This window comes from Canis lupus, chromosome 35 (assembly GCF_003254725.2).
Source record: "Canis lupus dingo isolate Sandy chromosome 35, ASM325472v2, whole genome shotgun sequence".
NCBI lineage: Eukaryota > Metazoa > Chordata > Mammalia > Carnivora > Canidae > Canis > Canis lupus.
In genome coordinates this window covers 10,747,139-10,767,355 of record NC_064277.1, presented here as the reverse complement: position 1 = coordinate 10,767,355, position 20,217 = coordinate 10,747,139, and the positions used below count along the sequence as shown (strand labels likewise).

The 20,217-nt window shown below is 38.9% G+C and overlaps 1 protein-coding gene across 4 annotated transcripts in view; it reads right to left on the bottom strand.

The window, feature by feature from the left end:
- Positions 1 to 407: 407 nt before the first annotated feature.
- SYCP2L (synaptonemal complex protein 2 like) overlaps positions 408 to 20,217 on the bottom strand; it is a 102,135-nt gene continuing 82,325 nt past the window's right edge. For 3 of the 4 annotated variants that reach the window (XM_025444539.3, XM_025444554.3, XM_049105981.1), the window contains 6 exons: positions 20,085 to 20,191; positions 19,095 to 19,186; positions 16,165 to 16,264; positions 16,011 to 16,069; positions 8,650 to 8,712; positions 408 to 943 (listed from right to left, as the gene is read on the bottom strand). In XM_025444539.3, the coding sequence (XP_025300324.2) occupies positions 8,688 to 8,712; positions 16,011 to 16,069; positions 16,165 to 16,264; positions 19,095 to 19,186; positions 20,085 to 20,191 (383 nt within the window). In that variant the 3' untranslated portion in view covers positions 408 to 943; positions 8,650 to 8,687. Of the gene's footprint in view, positions 944 to 8,649; positions 8,713 to 16,010; positions 16,070 to 16,164; positions 16,265 to 19,094; positions 19,187 to 20,084; positions 20,192 to 20,217 lie in introns of those variants that run through there. The other variant, XR_007408411.1, reaches the window with a different exon arrangement.

Below are 20,217 nucleotides of genomic sequence, written 5' to 3'. Positions count from 1 at the left end.
GACAGTCAATGTAATGGTGCTGAAATCCATAAAATTCCAGGTCACCAGGAATTGTGAGCTCTAACTGGCATATACCCAAATGAAACGAGGTTAATTGGATCCTTTGGGCTAAAAAAGTGCTCTTGTGCTCTGTAAAGCTTACAATAGACTAAACCATAGCTCGTTAAAAAATTCTAAATAAAAAAAGGTGACACATTGGGGTTGTAAACATCTGTTTTGGGCAGATTAAATACATAATACATAAGATATACTATGTCCCTAAGTTATGTTCTACATTGAATAAACTGTTTTCAGCCTGCAGTCTTTAACTGCACTTATCCAATCTATGAACAGTTACTTTGTAAACAGCCTCAAATTAGATGGATTTTATTTTCCCAAAATAAATTCACTCAACTGTATAGGCAGTCTTCATACATGCAGGCTTTATTGGAGCCTTTATAATTATCACATGAGTATTTCTCCTCTGCTAAAGCTAGTAGTTTTGTGAATGTGCTGGAAAAACTAGAATATTTGTAGATCAAGTGAAATAATAACTATTTCAAAATACAACACCATTTTCATCTGAGCTATTTTCATCACAAATTAAATTCTCCCCCAAAGAGATAAACAAATAGCATGTATACAGATGTTCAGATTTTCCCCCCCATATAACTTGAGAACCGTTCTCAAAATCAATTTTACTTAAAAAAATTTTTTTTAAAGCAATACTCTTAAGTTGGTAAACATCCTGAACCTCCTATTTTCTGGCTACACTTTGATACAGAAGGTTAACTTTGGGAACAAATGGACAATAACACAACTGCAAACTACCAGCCTATTCCATTCTATTCCGACGCAGCAGTTCTCAGGGATCCCATTTGGAGTGAAGCAAAATCAAGAAGCCAGAGCACTAAAGCACCACTGTGTGGTCCAAGCCAGATTTATCATCTCCAGGTGGCTCAGACTGGTGGAAAGAAAGAAAAAAGAAAGAGAACAGTAGTTAGCTCAGCCTGAAATGCCCGCCTCTTTGTCCCTCAGAGAGCCAACATGAACATCACCAATCAGCTACATCACTACTCAGACATTCAGTGCAGTTGCATCTTCTGTGGCCAGTGGTAGCTAGTCAGTACCCCAGGTAAAAAGCTGGCCAGAGTCAAAATCACCCTCAAAAATGGCTTAGCCGGGGCTCCTGGGTGGCTGAGTTGGTTAAGCAGCCTGATTTTGATTGGCTCAAAATTTTTTGATTTTGGCTCAGGTCATGATCTCAGGGTTCTGAGATCAAGCCCTGCATGGGGCTCCACAGCCAGCAGGGAGTCTGCTTCGGGATTCTCTCTCCCTTGGCCTCTCCCTCTACTCTCTCTCTCTTTCTTAAATAAATAAACAAACCTTTTTTTTAAAAAAAGGCTTAAACACGTGCTGCTTTGAAGCTGTTTCTCTCTCTTTATAGTTGAACACCGCAGGTTATTTTTCCCTCTAGTGTTGGAGGAAAGACAGGTACTTCTTGGATGGAGCCCAAGGCAGTGGCTGGGCTGGCTGTCGGGGTCATGCTGTATGAAAAATGCACGTGGTTAATAACCAGACTGGGTTGAACCCAGTTCACTCCTCATGAAACAAGAGGTAGATAAGAGCTGCCGCCCAGGAAGGAAGAGATTTTCCCATCCTGATGCAAACACCAAGGTGCATGCTCATGGCCAAGAATGGCCAACAGAATGACCCGTGTGATTTAAGTTATTTCTCTTTTTCTCTCTGTTCAGCACATGTAATTTGATTCAGGCTTGACAGACATTACTAGATACTTCCTCCACATCTGTCCTCCCTTTCCTATGTACGGAATCCACTATTTGAGAAACAGTAAGAGTTCAATTCTCCCTATATTCCCTTTCCACTGTGGAGGGCCAAGTGACCTAGGTCAGGTCAGTAAGATGGAGACCAATGTCTGTTGGTTTGCATTTCCATGAAAACTGTTTTCTTAGCTTGGATAAAAGGAAGGTGAAGGTAGATTCTGCTGGCACACATCTTTTACCTTTCATTCAATTCCCCCCCTTCCTGCCCGGAGTCTAGAAGAGATTCCTAGAAGCAGAGCAGACAATCACTCTAAAGCCCAAAGCCTGGGACGCCTGGGTGGCTCAGTGCTTGAGCATCTTGCCTTCAGCTCAGGGCGTGATCCCAGGGTCTTGGGATCGAGTTCTGCATCAGGCTCCCTGCATGGAGCCTGCTTCTCCTCCCTCTGCCTATGTCTCTGTCTCTCTATGTCTTTCATGAATTAATGAATAAAATCTATAGAAGGAAAAAATAAAGCCTAAAGCCATATGAAGGATGGCTGAGCAGGAAGCTAAAAGAACCTGGTCTCTGATGGCTACTTAATGCTACTGCATCACCAGCTCTGGATAACCTCTTTCCCTCTGGGCTGCTGCTTACCGGGGAAAAATAAAATCCCTACTTGGTTTAGCTGCTGGAGCCTGATTCCGCTTACATGTGACCAGTTGTAACATGTACGTTTAATTCACATTTGATCCAATTCTCTGTTAGGGCTGGGAATTAGGCTAATATTCTTAACTCAGATTAGTCTTTTCTCTATATCCTCTTTTAGGGCTATTTTGATTTGAAGATTTGCTATTTTTGTTTTCCCAAAAGAAAACAGTGATTTTTCCCTGGGGTGTCTGGGTGGCTCAGTCAGTCAAGCATCTGCCTTCAGCTCAGGTCATGATCTGGGGGTCCTGGAATGGAGCCCCAAGTCAGGCTTCCTGTTCAGTGGGGAGTCTGCTTCTCCCTCTCCTTCTTCTCCTCCCCTCTGCTCATGCTCTTTCTCTCAAATAAATAAAATCTTTTTTTAAAAAAAGAAAATAATTTTTTCCTGATAAAGTAATTCAAGGTATATGTAAAAGGATATTCACGACAGAGTTATTTGCCATAGTAATTTAAAATAACCTGGATGTGCATCAATGGGGAATCAAATGTATAAGTTATAGCATGTCCATAAACTACAATATTTTACAATTAATTAAAAAAAGTAGACTCATATTACTGACTTGGAAAGGAATCCTACTTTTGCTCAGAGAACAAAATATGCCTAATATTTAGTATAGCTTTGTGTTACTTAAAAATACACATATGGGGATCCCTGGGTGGCGCAGCGGTTTGGCGCCTGCCTTTGGCCCGGGGCACGATCCTGGAGACCCGGGATCGAATCCCACGTCGGGCTCCCAGTGCATGGAGCCTGCTTCTCCCTCTGCCTGTGTCTCTGCCTCTCTCTCTCTCTGTGACTATCATAAATAAATAAAAGTTAAAAAAAAACTAAAAAAAAAAAAATAAAAAAAAATAAAAATACACATATGTATCCTTATATGGACATTTATACATTTATAGGATATTGTCCGTATCCTTATATGAACATATATATATTTATATATGTTTATATGTCCATATATTTATATATATGGACAAAGTGTCTGTCAATGCTTAAATGCTGTCAAACTGTAAAGAGGTAGTTACCTCAGGGTCATAGATAAGGAGGGTTAGGGAAAGGAAAAAATAATTATTTATAAATGTTATGCTGTTTAAATTCATTCCACAAAAGTGATTCATATCTTGGACTAAATTCTAAAAATACAGAAGTAGCCTAGGGTAAGATGATTCACCCAAAATGTTACCACACAGAAATAACCACAGTTGACATTTGGGTGATATCTTTTAGACTCTAGACCTCTCACCGTGTATACATGCATATAGATACACACACAAACTCTCCCTTAAGTTACTTTAACACATTGGAACAGCCCGAGAACTTTCTCCTGACACTCTTCTCTATACTCACTCCCTAAGTCAACTCCACTGGTCTCATGTTGCCCTCTGCTATGAGTCTTAGTCTCAACTATCCACTCATTTGCCAACTCCATTCAGATGCTGAAATCACAAATATATGTTCCAAGTTAAGCTTTTAATATTTATCCACAACCTCCTCATCACCCTATCAGCTAAACCAGGCCTTTCATAGTCTCCACGATCTCATTCAGTGACACCAATGTCCATCAGGGTTGCTCAAACCCCAACCCTGGAAGTTTGTCCTACACCCCTCCCGACTCATCGGAAACCCTTCCAGCTCACTTTCTGTTGCTCATGTCACCTGATCTCCCACCTCAACACATATGCAGAGGGCCTTAAAAGTAGTCCTTTACTGGGGCTCCTGGGTGGCTCAGTGGTGGAGCATCTGCCTCTGGCTCAGGTCATGATCCCGGGGCCCTGGGATTGAGTCCTGCATCAGGATCCCTGCAGGGAGCCTGCTTCTCTGTCTCACATGAATAAATAAATAAACACATTTTTAAATAGCATTCCTTTACTATTACACCTTTCACTGCCACTAGAATAAAGTCTTTCTACAGCCCATAAGGTGACTACCATCCCCACACACAGCACACCCCCCAGTCTCCTCTCATACTACTCTGCCCTCACTCCTGTTGCTTGGCCCTCACTGAATTCCTAGAACCTATCAAGCTGCTTCTGGCCTCAGACATTGGTCTTGGTCATTCCCTCTGAAATGCCCTTCCTCAGTCTCCCCATTGCTGGCTCCACCCACCCTTTGAGTTTTAGCTCATATGTCACTTCCTTAGAGAGGCTTGACTTGATTCTCTTTCTACTGCCATCAGTCTCTGTCATCACACTTCTTTCCTTCTGACCACTTACCACTGCCATGAATTCTTACCTATTTACTCTTCACTGTCTGTCCATCCTACTAAAGCACACCCTCTATGCAGCCAAGGACCTCTTGGGTACCATACCAGCCCCAGCATCAGAGACAGTACCTGGCATCTAATAGACTCAGCAGTTTCTTAAGTGAATGACCATATACATCCTCATTAGCATTTAAAACAAATGGAATCATGTGGTCTACAATGCTTTGCAACAAGCTTTTACTTTTCATTCACTGTTAAATGTCTTCCCAAGTCAATTAATCTAATCCAACTATTCTTTTTTGTAATGGCCATGTGGCATATCATGTAAATCTATCAATCTCTTTAACCAAGCTCTACCTGGGCATTCAGGCAATTTACAACATCTCCTTATTAGAACTGCTTGTGATACACACCACTGTACATATCCTTGCACAGTCCAATCGAATCCTAAAGATAATTTCCTGGAAGTGGAATTGCTGCGTCAAAAATCACAAAGCACAACTTTGGACACTGGAATTTAAGAAAAAAGTCACCCACTTCAGTTATTCTCAAATAAAATGAAACAAAACCCATGTTTTTAAAATAACACTATAGCTTAAGATACATGGAATGTTATTCTTATGAAAATATAGTTGGACACGGTCTACTTAGGGAACCTACCTTAGACCTCTAAGTCGAAGAGACTTTCAAGTTGAGAGCTGTATAAAAAGCCCCATTATTAAATACTGGGGAAATGAACAATACAATGTTCAGTGAACCCAACTGAGCAAGAAGGTTGTTGTCTGTAAAGTGACCGGATCCAAGAACAGAATAGTTGGTGGTTGTTCAACACATTCCATGTTTATTTACTCTGTAGGGCTCACAGCACAGGCAGAAAGCTTGTAGAGCGATAGCCCCAAGAGCTGCTGGACCATCTGGGGAAACATTAGGGCTCACGGCAATAATTCTACAAACTCCTTCCTTTAAAAATCTCTCTGAATCAATCCCATCCTGTCTCAAATCCCTCTCTGCCTTCGCAGCTGCTAAAAGGCAGCCCTTATCAGCCACATTCTCATCCAGTGATGCCTATAGCTCTCCTCTGCTCTGGTCTGCTCCCCAACGTCCTCTGCCTCTTCTTGAAAGAAAATGTCTCCCTGTCTACTTTTCACTAAAATGCAGCAGACTTCTTAGGGTACCACATTCCCCAATTTGCTCTGTCAATTAAAAAGTTTTTGTGGGTTTTTTTTCTCTGTTGTCCTATTACTTCCTGGCCAGGTGGAGAGTTGGGTATTCTCCTTCTCTAAACTACCAAACATAGGGATTACTCTCTCTCCTCTAGACACCTCTCTGCTGATGTTTATGCCAACCACCTAACTTATCATCCATCATCCTGGCCCCTCTGTTCACCTGGCCCTGGTTCCCATCAGCCTTAGTAGTAACTGAAACTCCGTCATGAGGGACCCATCTGCATGCTTTGGCTTCTCAGTTTTTTCATCTCCTCATCTCCTCACCTCCTCTAGCATTTTCTTCAGTTTCACCACAGCTAGGCACTCTCAGATTTTTGGCATCACTTCCCACCTCTGAAATCTTGATTCTCAACATCCCATTTTCTGACCACACTTTTTGGGCCTTTCCAAGTCACCTGCTCTCCTTCCCTCACTGTCCTAACTTTTGATTCCACTGAAACTGTCAATCCATTGACACCATTTATGGATGGAATGTCTGTGCCCCATTCAGTTGCTACAATTCCCCCTGCACCCAAGTGATGTAGAAAGTAGGGTCTCAGGTAGTCAGGATGACATGAGGTCATGAGATGAAGCCCTCACAAGTGGGATTAGTGCTCTAAGAAGAGTCAGGAGAGAGCTTGCTTTCTCTGCTCTCCACCCTGTGAGAGCTGACATCTTTATGTTACCGGAGTCTCCCCATCGATTGGTCCTGAAATTAGTAATGCATTTAGAGTTTCTCTATTGAGCATAGTAGTGGCTTTTGGACTGAGATTTTTCATACTACAGAATATCTAGTTATGACTTTTTAAAAATTTTATTTGAGAAAAGGCAAGAGAGAGGCAAGGCAGATGGAAAGGGAGAGGCAGGCTCCCCACTGAGCAGGGAGCCGGATGCAGGGCTTGATCCCAGAACCCTGGGATCATGACCTGAGCCGAAGGCAGATGCTTAACCAACTGAGCCACCCAGAGGCCCCTAGTTATGACTATTTGTGTGGGTTTATACAAATTTAAACACAGATGTAGCAATTTCTCAATGCCTTTTGAAATCTATGGGGAGAATCATAGTGATTTTTCTCCCTAGATTGATTAGTAGTTGGTGTTATTAGCGGATTTCCTAATATCAAACCATTTTTGTGTTACTGGAATAAATCTCCCTTGATCATGACATATTATTCCTTTAATAAGCTGTGAAATGATGTTTGCCAAAATTTTTACTTTGAATTTTGGCTTTTGAGTGAGATTGCTCTATTGTTCTTTGTGTAATTTTCATTTGATTTTGGCATTGTAATGCAAGATGCATAAAAAGAATTGGGGAATTTTCATTCATCCATGCATTAGAATAATACTAAAGTTACCCTTTAGTCCCATTTAGTCAATAGCACTGAGGTTATCCTTTGCTAAGGGACCAGTAGAATTCCTCTGTGACACAATCTGAACATACACATCTGCATGGTAGTTCATCAACTCTGTCTACTTCTATGAATATCTCCCGTCTATGCAGGAGTCCATTTTATTCAGTTATATTTTCCTGGAAAATTGTTCATTATTCCAAGTTTTCATCAAACCTTGGACATGCATGGACATTGGAAAGTTAACAGGTTAACAAACTAACTTAGTTCCTTCCTGCTTCACCCACATACTCCTCCTACCCCAGGTCTTCCCCTTGTCTTCCTAACCGACAGCACTATCCATCTAACTGCTAGAAGACAGAAACCCAGGAGTCATCCTTACTTCTCCTTCTTTCACCCATCATGTCCAACTGCCAGTGATTAATTCTGGCCCCCAAATGTACCTGAAGTCTCCCCATTTCTCACCATCTCCCAAGTCCATCATCCAGTTCAGCTCCCCTCTTCTGCTTCTCACTTTTCCAGTTAACTTTCAACATGGCAGCTAGGATGATTTTCTTAAAATATGAATCAGATTACATTACTCTCACTCCCAATGCCTTTGCTCAGAACCACCCCAATTTTCCTTCACCTACAGTATCAAATTCAAACTCCTCAACACTGAGAGTCTGTCATGGTCCCAGCTTCATTTCAAGTAACTGTCCCCTCGGACACCACTCTGAGCCAAGAGCTTTCAGTTTTTCAAACATGTCATGTCCTCCCCTCCCCAATCCTGTTGCTTTAAACTGCTCCCAAGTCTGGTTCCTTCCTTTTTTTAAAAAATTTTGTTTATTTATTCATGAGAGATACAGAGAGAGAGAGAGAGAGGCAGAGACACAGGCAGAGGGAGAAGCAGGCTCCATGCAGAGACCGTGATGTGGGACTCGATCCTGGATCTCTAGGATCACACCTTAGGCTGAAGGCAGCGCTAGACTGCTGAGCCACCAGGGCTGCCCTCTGGTTCCTTCCTATGCTTGACACCCCATCTTCAATGTCGCTTCCTCAGAGACACCTTTGGTGGCCATCCTATCTGAAACCGACTCCACACCATTGCTCTCTGCCAAAGCACCTTGCCAGTATCCCTCAAAGCACTTAGGAAATTTGTGATTATTTTCTTTCTTCACTTGTCTTTTTCTATCTTCCTTCAAGGAGTTTATTTTTATGATGGAGGCAAGAACAGGTCTGGGTGTTAACCGTTGTATCTTCACATTTAGTGTGATGCCTATTACAGAGCAAACACTCAATCATAAATATTTACTTAATGAAAGACCAGATCCAAAAGGATAATTTCTAGGATGGGAGATATTGTGAAAGGGGAGAGAGCATTGTGGAACATGGACAAAGTGTTAGGGTATCCTTTAGGGCTTACTTCCCTCACTCCAATTCCATCAAAGCAAACCTTTATACCTACCCCATGAATGCAGTAGTGACACGGGGCTTTGGCTTTCCTCATGAAGGCTGATCTGGATTAAGCCTGGAAGAAATTAGTCTATCTCATTACATTTACATTAGAGGATTTAAAAATAAGAATACACATTTATGTACCTATGTCCATACATGAATTATTTCATAGATCATTGCATTACTTGGATGTTACCTGAAGAGGATCAATGGCCAATGCAGAATATCAGCCTAAGCTATTAATATTTTTACTTGATTCTATTTTATGCATTGTATCTGTCAAAGCTACTAGCCTACAATATAGGCAGAGATATTTCATGACAACCATTCAAAGTAACGAATCCCTTCCTAATATCCTGGTTGGTTAGACAGATAGATGAGAGAGATAAATAGATAAATTTAAATAAAATAAAAAAATATATTGAATTCCTATGTTCTTGCAGCCCTGTGCTAGGGGCTAATCTCGTGTGAGGAATGTCCTTTGCATTTCCCTAGCAAAATACATAAAACCACCACGTTTGCACCATGATAATGCAAACATGCCAAAAGGACAGACACTGAATACCAACCAGATCCAGATACTGGATCTCAGTCAAGCTCGTTAACCTAAGTCTCATAGATACTTGCAGCCTGGTGCCCAGTCAGCACCCAGCATGAGCTACAAGCATCATCACCATCATCTCTCTACTGCAAGCTGCAGGGTGGTTTCTTTAGGTGTCTGGAAGAAAAGAGAGCAAAGGCAAAACCCAGGGAGATACATATTTTGGAGGAATTTTTGTTCTTTAAGGTATTCTAAATTCACATAAGGGGCCTGTTATTAGGAGATGAAAGCAAATAGTAATTAACATCCTACAGTGTAATGTGTATGAACTGAAGAGACAGTTATCTAAAATCTGGGGTTTAGTCAAAATAATTCCCCAGGTTTCAGAAGACGAAGGGGTATAAACTTCCCTAATTTTTAATATAGCATTGCTTTATATCAGCAGTTCGCAGAGTGTGAACGTTTGGGACCCTTAAGGGACTGCTTTTCTTGGAGGTCTCTAAGTTTCCAAAGGTTCTGTGAGTCCAAAACTATTTTCGTAATAATGGCAAATAATGCTAAGATCTCGTTTGCTTTTTTTTCATTCTTACTCTCACAAATACACAGTGGAGTTTTCCATTACATGATGTGTGATATCACAGCAGATTGAATTCAGAAGCAAATATGACAAAGAAGCTACCTCCTGTGAAGTCTGGCATTAAAGAGATTTGCAAAAATAAAACAATGTGGGCAGCCCTGGTGGCTCAGTGGTTTAGCACCACCTTTGGCCTGGGGTGTGATCCTGGAGACCTGGGATCGAGTCCCGCATCGGGCTCCCTGCATGGAGCCTGCTTCTCCCTCTCCCTATGTCTCTGCCCCTCTCTCTCTGTCTCTCATGAATAAATGAAATCTTTTTAAAAAATAAAAATAAAACAATAAAACAATGCTACTCTACCCACATGTTTGTTTTGCAGAGTCTGGTTATTTTCATAAAAATCTGTTACTGACATCAATATGTAAAGGTTTGTTTTGGTTATTTTTTTAATTAGTCATTCTATTTTTTATAAACCAGTCTTTTGAATATATTCAGCCACGAGTGCAAAGGATTCATTCATCTGAATTGTGACCCACATATATATGGTGACAGGCTTTTTAAGAGAGGGAATCCAGGACAAACCTATAATAATATATATATAGTGATCGCACCAGTTTGCATTCCCACCAACAGTGCATGAGGGTTCTGTTTTTTCCACTTCTCCAACACCTGTTATTTGTTTCTTTGTGATACTATCCATTTTGACAAGTATAAGGTATTTGGATTTAGAATTGCATTTCTCTAGTAGTTAATGATGTTGAGCATCTTTTCATGTATTTGTTAGCCCTCTGCATGTTTTCTTTGGAAAAATGTCTATTCAGGTCCTCTGCCTATATTTTAATTGGAGCATTTGTTTTTTGTTTTGTTTTTTGGTGTGGAGTTGTAGAAATTTTTCATATATTTTGGATATTAGCCCCTTATCAGATGTCATTTGCAAGTATCTTCTCCCATTCAGTAGGTTGCCTTACATTATGTTGATAGTTTCTTTTGCCATACAAAACCTTTTTATTTTGGTGCAGTCCCATTTTTTGTTTTTGTTTCCTTTGCCTGAGGAACAGGGTCATGTCTAAGAGATTACTGCCTAGGTGTTCTTTCAAGAGTTTTATGGTTTCAGGTCTCACATTTACTTAGGTCTTTAATACATTTTCAGTTTATTTGTGTGTATGGTGTAAGAATGTGGTCCAGTTTTTTCAGCACCATTTATTGAAGAGATAGTCATTTCCTTATTGTATATTCTTTCCTTCTTTCTCATACAAAATAATTGACCAAGCATGGATTTCGGGCTCTCTATTCTGCTCCATTGAGCTATATGTCTAATTTTGTGCCAGTACCATACTATTTAGAATACAATAGCTTTGTAGTATGGTTTGAAACCAGGATTGTGATACCTCCATCTTTGCTCTTCTTTTTCAAGGCTGCTTTCCCTATTGAGGGTCTTTGTGTTTCCATATAAATTTTAGGATTATTTGTTCTATGCCTGTGAAAAATGTTGTTGGTATTCTGATAAGGATTCTATTGAATCTGTAAGTTGTTTTGGGTAGTATGTACATTTTAACAATGCTAATTCTTCCAATCCATCCAATCCACATTTTAACAAAGCTAATTTTTCCAATCCATGAGCATGTATATTTTTCCATTTGTTTTTGTCATCCATTTTTCTCAAAAATGTTCTATAGTTTTCAGAGGACAGGTCTTTCACTTCCTTGATTAAGTTTATTCCTAGGCATTTTATTCTTTGTGATGTATCATAAATGAGATTGTTTTCTTAATTTCTCTTTCTGCTATTCCATTATTGGTATATATAAATGTAAAAGACTTATGGATATCAGTTTTATATTCTGCAACTTTACTGAATTCATAAATAGGTTCTAATAGTTTTTTGGTGGAATCTTTAGGATTTTCTGGATATAGTATCATGTCATCCGCAAATAGTGACAAGTCTACTTTTTCCTCACCAATTTGGGTACTTTTTACTTCTTTTTCTTCTGATCACTGGGTAAGACTCTCATTACTATGTTGAATAAAAGTAGTGAGTGTGGACATCCTTGTCTTGTTCCCGATCTTAGAGAAAACATTTTCAGTTTTTTTATCATTATGATATTAGCTATGGGTTTGTCAAATATGGCCCTTATTATGTTAAGGCATGTTGCCTCTAAATCCACTTGAGAGTTTTTTTTAAAATCAGTAATGGAGTTAAATTTTGTCAAATGGTTTTTCTGCATCTACTAAGATGATCATATGATTTTTATCCTTCAGTTTATAAATGTAGTATATCTGTTTATCAATTTGTGCATATAGAACCATCCTTGAATTCCTAGAATAAATCCCACTTGATCTTGGTGAATAATCTTTTTAATACACTGTTGAATGCAGTTTACTAATATTTTTCAGGATTTTTGCATCTATATCCATCAGGGATAACAGCCTATGATTCTCTTTTTTTTTCTTTTTGCCTTATTTTGCTTAGCAGTATACTCTCTAGATCTATCCACATTGTTGTAAATGGCAAGATTTCATTGTTTGTTATGGTTGAATAATCCACTGTACACATATACATCTTCTTTATTGATGAACACTTAGGTTGCTTTCATAAAGTAGTTATTGTAAATAATGTGGCAATAAACATTGGGGTGCATGTATTCCTTTGAATCAGTGTTTTTGTATTCTTTGGGTGAATTTCCAGTAATGCAATTAGTATTCTATTTGCAATTAGTTATATGCAATTAGTTTATTTGCAATTAGTTAGTAGTTCTATTTTTAAGTTTTTGAGGAACCTCCATATTGTCTTCTATGTTGGCTACATTAGTTTGTATTCCCACCAAAGATGCAAGAGGGTTACTATTTTTCCACATCCTCACCAATATTTGTTGCTTCTTGTGGTTTTGATTTCAGTCATTCTGACAGGTATGAGGTGGTATCTCCTTGTAGTTTTGATTTGCATTTCCCTAAAGATAAGTGATGGTGGGCATCTTTTCATGTATCCATTGGCCATCTGTATGTCATCTTTGGAAGAATGTCTGTTCATGAGCTTCTGCTCACTTTAACTAGATTATTTGTTTTGGGTGTTGGGTTATAGAAGTTCTTTAGATATTTTGGACACTAACCCTTTATCACATAGGTTATTTGCAAATATCTTCTGTCATTCAGTAGGTTGTCTTTTAGTTTTGTTGGTTGTTTCCTTCACTGTGCAGAAATTTTTTACCTTGATGAAGTCCAATAGTTTATTTTTGCTTTTTTATTTTGTTTTCCTTGTTTAAGGAGATGTATCTAGAAAGATGTTATGCCTAGTATCAGAGAAATTACTGCCTGTGCTCTTTTTCTCGGATTTTTATGGTTTCAGGTCTTACGTTTAGGTACTTAATCCATTTTCAATTTATTTTTGTGTATAGTGTAAGAAAGTGGTCCAGGTTCATTATTTTGCATGTAACTGTCCAGTTTTCCCAATACCATTTGTTGAAGACACTGTCTTTTTCCCCTGCATATTCCTGGTTCCTTTGTCAAGGTTAATTGACCATATAATTGTGCATTAATCTGATTCTAAAACCAGATAAGGACACACACAAAAAAGAGAACTACAGGCCAAACTGTCTGATGAATGTAGATGCAAGAAATCCTCAACAAAATATTAGCAATATTTGTAAGTATTGCTGTAATCCAGCATAGAAAATGCACTCGTCCTGATCAAGTGAGATTTATTCCTAGGATGCAATGGTGGTTCAATATTTGCAAGTCAACGTGATACATCACCATCAATAAGAGAAAGGATAAAAACCATATGCTCATTTCAGTAGATGCAAAAAAAAAAATGATCTGAGTAAGTACAACATCCATTCATGATAAAAACAAGGGTTTAGGGATCCCTGGGTGGCGCAGCGGTTTGGCGCCTGCCTTTGGCCCAGGGCGTGATCCTGGAGACCCGGGATTGAATCCCACATCGGGCTCCCGGTGCATGGAGCCTGCTTCTCCCTCAGCCTATGTCTCTGCCTCTCTCTCTCTCTCTGTGACTATCATAAAAAAAATAAAAAAAAAAAAAAAAACAAGGGTTTAGAGGGAGCATTCCTTAATATAATAATGGACTTCTATGAAAAACTCACAGCTAACATCATACTCAATGGGGAAAAACTGAAAGTTTTTCTCCCTAAGATCAGGAGTAAGACAAAGATGTTCACTCTCACCACTGTTATTTAACATAATACTTGAAGTCCTAGACACAGCAATCAGGCAAGAGAAAAGAATAAAAGACATCCAAATTGGTAAGGAAGAAGTGAAACTTCTACTATTTACAGATAATATGATACTATATGTAGAAAATCCTAAAGACTCCATCGAAAAAACTAGTAGAACTGATAGGTGAATTCAGTAAAGTTGTAGGATACAAAATTAATGTACAGAAATCGGTTGCATTTCTATACACTAATAATGAAGCAGCAGAAAGAGAAATTAAGAAAACAATCCTGTTTACGGTTGCACCCAAAATAATAAAATACCTACAAATAAACTTAACCAAAAAGGTGAAACATCTGTACTCTGAAAACCATAAAACATTGATGAAAGAAAGAAATTGAAGATACAAAGAAATAGACATTCTATGTTCATGGGTTGGGAGAACAAATATTGTTAAAAGTTCTATATTACCCAAAGCAATTTACAGATTTAATACAATTCCTATCAAGATACCAACCAATTTATGCATTTTTTTACAGAACTAGAACACTAAAATTTGTATGAAAATGCAAAAGACCCCAGATAGCCTAAGCAATCTTGAAAAATAAAAATAAAACTGGAGGTATCACAATTCTAGACTTCAAGTTATATTACAAAGCTGTAGTAATCAAAATAGTATGGGTTTTTAAATTACCAATTCAAAAAAAAAACAAAAAATAATAAAAAATAATAAAAAATTAAAAAAAAAAATTACCAATTCAAGTTTGTTACTATGATTCAATTTCATTACTAGTAATTGGTCTGTTTATATTTCTATTTTTTTCTGATTCACTCTTGGAAGATTTTAATTTTCTAGGAATTCATTTATTTCTTCCAGATTGTCCAATTTGTTGGCATACTTCTGTTATTTTTTTAAAAAATATTTTGTTTATTTATTCATAAGAGACACAGAGAAATGGAAACATAGGTAGAGGGAGAGAGGCAGGCTCCCCGTGGGGATTCCCGATGTGGGACTCGATCCCAAGACCCCAGGATCATGACCTGAACAAAAGGCAGATCCCACTGAGCCACTCAGGTGCCCCGGTTATTTTTAAATAAATACATATTTTAAATCTCAGTCTCAATTTTTAATATGGAAAATATTCATAGATATAACCCATGAAACAAAAGCTCTTTGGGGGAATCTGAATAAATTTTCAAAGTGTTAAGAGGTCCTCATTCCAAGAAGTTTGAGAACCTTTCACAACCAACCGGAAGCATTCAGTGAAGAGGTTATACAAGGATATCTCCTTTAATCGTGTGTTGAGTTTTGAAAATCTATTTACATACTCTCATTGTTATTAATTGTGTTAACTGGCGTAACAGAAGAATGGATAATTCAAATTTTAAACTTTCTGTGGTGTGATCAGAATAATAGCCTTTCTAAAACTTTGATTTAGATTTCTGTGACAGAAGCAGATTCTGAACTGGTAGATAAAGCTCTAGGCAATTACAGATTTCTATAAGGATTATTTTTTTATTATTCAAGCAGAAACAAAAACCCTAGAATTTCTCGAACGGCAGAAGCAGAGGAGTGGAGGACTCTACTTTCCCATTTCTCTATTCCCTACACTTCAGAGAATCACAGTACTCCACACCCATAGAAACAACAGCCTCAGAATGTTCGCTGAGTAATCACACTGAAAAGAATGTGCAGCAAAATAAACCCATTGTTTAATACACACACATAAATATATATACTTTAAATTTTAATATACATATATATTCTACAAGACAATTCAATATGTTTTTCTCAGAATATATTCATTTTAATTTTTTGAGATATTGCTTAAAAAAAACATTTTAGATCAAAATCACTGATATTTGTATGATCTTGTTAAATGCTTTGCAAAATTTACACTTCTAAATTGATCCCTAAGCCACGCTCTTTGCTCAGGGAGTGCCACAAAAGTAATTGGTTTGAAGAGATGCAGCTTCATAGCTACCTACATGCCATCTTATCAACATCAACCACCTGTACTATATATAGCTAAAGCACTACCCTCATTCTTCAACTAAGATACGTCTGGAAAGAATACTTTGGAAAAAATACCTTAGCACTTGCCGATCACAGAATGATTTCAAATCATCAGACTGTTTCCCCCAAAATTCCTAAAATTGAACAAAAGTTTTTGTTATTTTACTCTGGAACAGATCCTCTTCAGTCACAGAGGATTTTTTTTTTTTTAAGTGTGGAGGATACTTACCAGAACATCCTCCTCAAGGTGTTTCAGAGCCTGAATATCCTTCTCAAGATTGCTCAACTCTTGAAGAATAAAATTGTGAAACTTCTCTAGTTTATTCAGTCTGATAAATGTAAAAAGCAACAGATTTCATTGGGACTGCTTGACTACAACAAAAGACAATCCTCTTATTACAAGAATACTTCTTATTTTGCTCTAGATGCTTGTTTTTTACATCTAAATTCAAGTTAGTTAGCATATAATGTATTATTAGTTTCAGGGGTAGAATTCAGGGATTCATCAGTCGCATAGAACACCCAGTGCTCATCGCATCACATGCCTCCTTATTACCCATCACCTACTTACACCATTTGCCCGCCCCCACCCCTCCAGCAACCCTCAGTTTGTTTCCTAGAGTTAAGAGTTTCTTATGGTTTTCCTCCTTCTCCGTTTTTATATTATTTTTCCTTCCCTTCCCCTATGTTCATCTGTTTTTTTCTTAAATTCCACATATGAGTGAAATCCTATGAAATGCACATATGACTGACTTATTTCACTTAGCATGATACCCTCTAGTTCCATCCATATCATTGCAAATGGCAAGATTTCATTCCTTTCGATGGCTGAGTAATATTCCAGTGTGTGTGTGTGTGTGTGTGTGTGTGTGTGTGTGTGTGTGTGTTTGTATCACATCTTTATCCATTCATCAGTCGATGGGCATCTGGGCTCTTTCCATAGTTTGGCTAAGGTGGACATTGCTGCTATAAACACTGGGGTGCAGGTGCCCCTTCAAGTCACTATTTTTCTATCCTTTGGATAAATACCTAGTAGTGCAATTGCTGGGTGTTAGTGTAGCTCTATTTTCAACTTTTTAAAAAAGATTTTATTTATTTCTTTATTCATGAGAGACACACAGAGAGAGGTAGAGACATAGGCAGAGGAGCAGGCTCCCTGCAGGGATCCTAATGCAGGACTTGATCTCAGGACCCCAGGATCACAACCTGAGCCAAAGGCAGACATTCAACCACTGAGCCACCCAGGCGCCCCTATTTTTCAGGAACCTCCATCCTGTTTTCCAGAGTGGCTGCACCAGCTTGCATTCCACCAACAGTGTAAGCAGGTTCCCCTTCGTTTGCATCCTCACCAACTTTTAAGAACACATACCTCTTCTTCCCTCCCCTCTCTGGGGGTGACCATCCTCACCCCCAGAAACTATGCAAACTTTCTGATTTAGCCTTTCAACAGAAGTCTGGATGGAGCTGGTGTTTCAGAATCATCCTTAGAACAAAGGAGAGGTGACTCCAGGGAAAAAGACACAGAGGCCAGAGCTGGCCTCGAAGCCACTATACCACCAACCATGGCTCCCCATCACTTCCTACCTTCCACTTGCTCCCTTTTCTATTGCCTTATGCTGGTCCTGAAAGCTGAAATTGGCTAATAAACTCGGTCCTCCTCTACCTATTAGTTCTGAGATTTCCAACATTTGCTATTCTGCATTTACCACATGAACGGCTTATTTGCTTGCTTATTGTCTGTCTTCTGCATTAGGCTGAAAGCTCTATGAGGCAAGAAGCTCCTAAAGCTTGTTGGCACTGCTGTCCTGTACTTAGCACTGGATCTGGCACCTAGTGCTACTCAGTGTGTTTTTGCTGAATGAAACATGGAAAATAAATAACCCCTAAAAGACGATGGAAGTTCCACAAGTCTAAAGCCCTTCATGGGTTTGTTCTGAGAATTAAATGGCATTGCATGTACAAAAGTTTGAAAAAAATCAAATTCTCATTGACATTATATTTTCTGCCCTAAGAAACTTGCTCCCTCAGTTAAGCTAACCAACCCACCATTATTTTCTTCCTGTCCTTCATCTGCAGGCCATTCTCTCCAACAAGGAACAATCTCTACACATACCTTCCCTACACAATTCAAACCTTTGTTTCCAAAATCTTGCTACAGAAGCACTTCCATTGTAATGGTTCTGGATTAACTCTAATCGCCACAGAACCCCATCTCCACTCATCTTTCCTATCCTTTTTTAAAAATTTTTTTTTAATTTATTTATGATAGTCACACAGAGAGAGAGAGAGGCAGAGACACAGGCAGAGGGAGAAGCAGGCTCCATGCACCAGGAGCCCGATGTGGGATTCGATCCCAGGTCTCCAGGATCGCGCCCTGGGCCAAAGGCAGGCGCCAAACCGCTGCGCCACCCAGGGATCCCAACATCTTTTCTATCCTTCACATCTCTCTGAAATCTTGCACCTCTTTCCCTCTTGCTCCATGGTCATCAGGGTGTTTGTGTACATGCGTTATGTGGGAGTGCCTAGCATTTTTTATTGTAGCAATATCTATATATATAACATCAAATTTCACTTTTAGGCATTTTTAAGGGTACAAGTCAGTAGCATTAAGTACATTCACAATGTTGTACAGCCATCACCACCATTCGTCTCTGGAACTTTTCTATCATCTGAACAAACTCCATACTGATTAAACAATAACTTATTTCCCATGGCCTCAGCCCCTGGTAATCCCTATTCTACTTTCCTTCTCTAGGAATTTGCCTATCCTAAGTACCTCATATACTGAAATCATGCAATTACTTGTCCTTTTGTAACTGGCTTATTTCACTGTGCATAACGTCCTTCCACTGCACATGTATGACACCCAGCATTTTTACACACATATATATGTGCTTACTCTGTTCTCATAACTGGATTGTAAATATTTTTTAAATAGTGTTTTAGGATCATAGCATGGCAGATCATGAAGAAGCTTGAGGCAGGCCTTACCCCATCATCTTATGAATGAAGAACAAGAAACCTAGACAGGTTAGGTAATGTACCAACCTAACATCTTCTCAAGCTTCAGTTCCTCAATGACCCTAGCACGGTGGTCACGACACAAATGTTTGTGAGCCATCACACTTTTATGAACTTGATTCGAAACCCAATACTTACCTGCATTGATGTATCTGGTTTAAAAGCTGGATTAAGCAATCTGGTGCTTGCTTTGCATTATTTGAATAAAGTGGACTCCCTCTGTACCTAAGCTAAACCATAACAACAATAACAAAATGATCACGTTTGAATTAACCATAACTACAGAAATGGAGTTCAGGCTTTGTGTGAAAAAGATGCTGCCAGTACCTAAAATTCATAGCAAACATGACTGCTAAACAATTGTGATGAGATACCATGCTACACACTTGCTATGTATTACATCAGGTTCAGTACCAATAAAGAACAATAAGCTAAAATAGGAAAACTTATATTCATGCTATCAAAACACATTTTGAATATTTTGAACAAATTTCCATTATAAACTAGCTTACATTGGTATTGCAGAAAATAGGATCAGACTTTGGAGATGTCCTAAATTAGTTAAATGAATATATGTCAGGGTAAGGTTTTTTCCCTGAATGTGCTAATAAATAACTCTTTCATAAAAAATTTATAAAGATTTATAAACAATAGGACATAAAAGGAGGACACTGAAATGCTTCCAAAGTTCATCTTGCAGACAAGATTTTGGGATAGCCTGCATCTGCACTGCTCAAAGATTTGCCACCACTCAGTTGACCGTCCACCCAAAGTCCACCTCCACCTCTGCCCAGGACATCTCTCATCCCCATGATCCCCTCTCCTCCTTGTCTATCGTTATGACCAAATCATGGCTTCCTGGTGCTTCCGTGGTCTGAGAGTGACTATCCCTGAAACCAAATCATGAGTCTGATTTCCACAGAGGCCCATCCGGCCCCCCTGTAGCAAACGAACATGGAATAGCTATCTTATAGATGCAAGCCACAGTTCACAAAGGCACTAAAGTCAGTGGCAAACATATCTCCCCCCTCCCAAAGCCTCAGGAGCAACAACAGTACTGATGAATAATATGAACTTGTTACTTTAAGCTCATAACAAGCTAGCTCTTCATTCTTAGTGAACCATTACCTCAGATTTTCTTTTCAGTTCTTGAGTGAAGTTTTCCAGGGCTGTGATAATAGCAGAATCACTCAAGTTCTCTGGCACAACTGCCAGGGATGGAGCAGCAATGCCTTCTGAATAATAAAAATAGAACATTAGA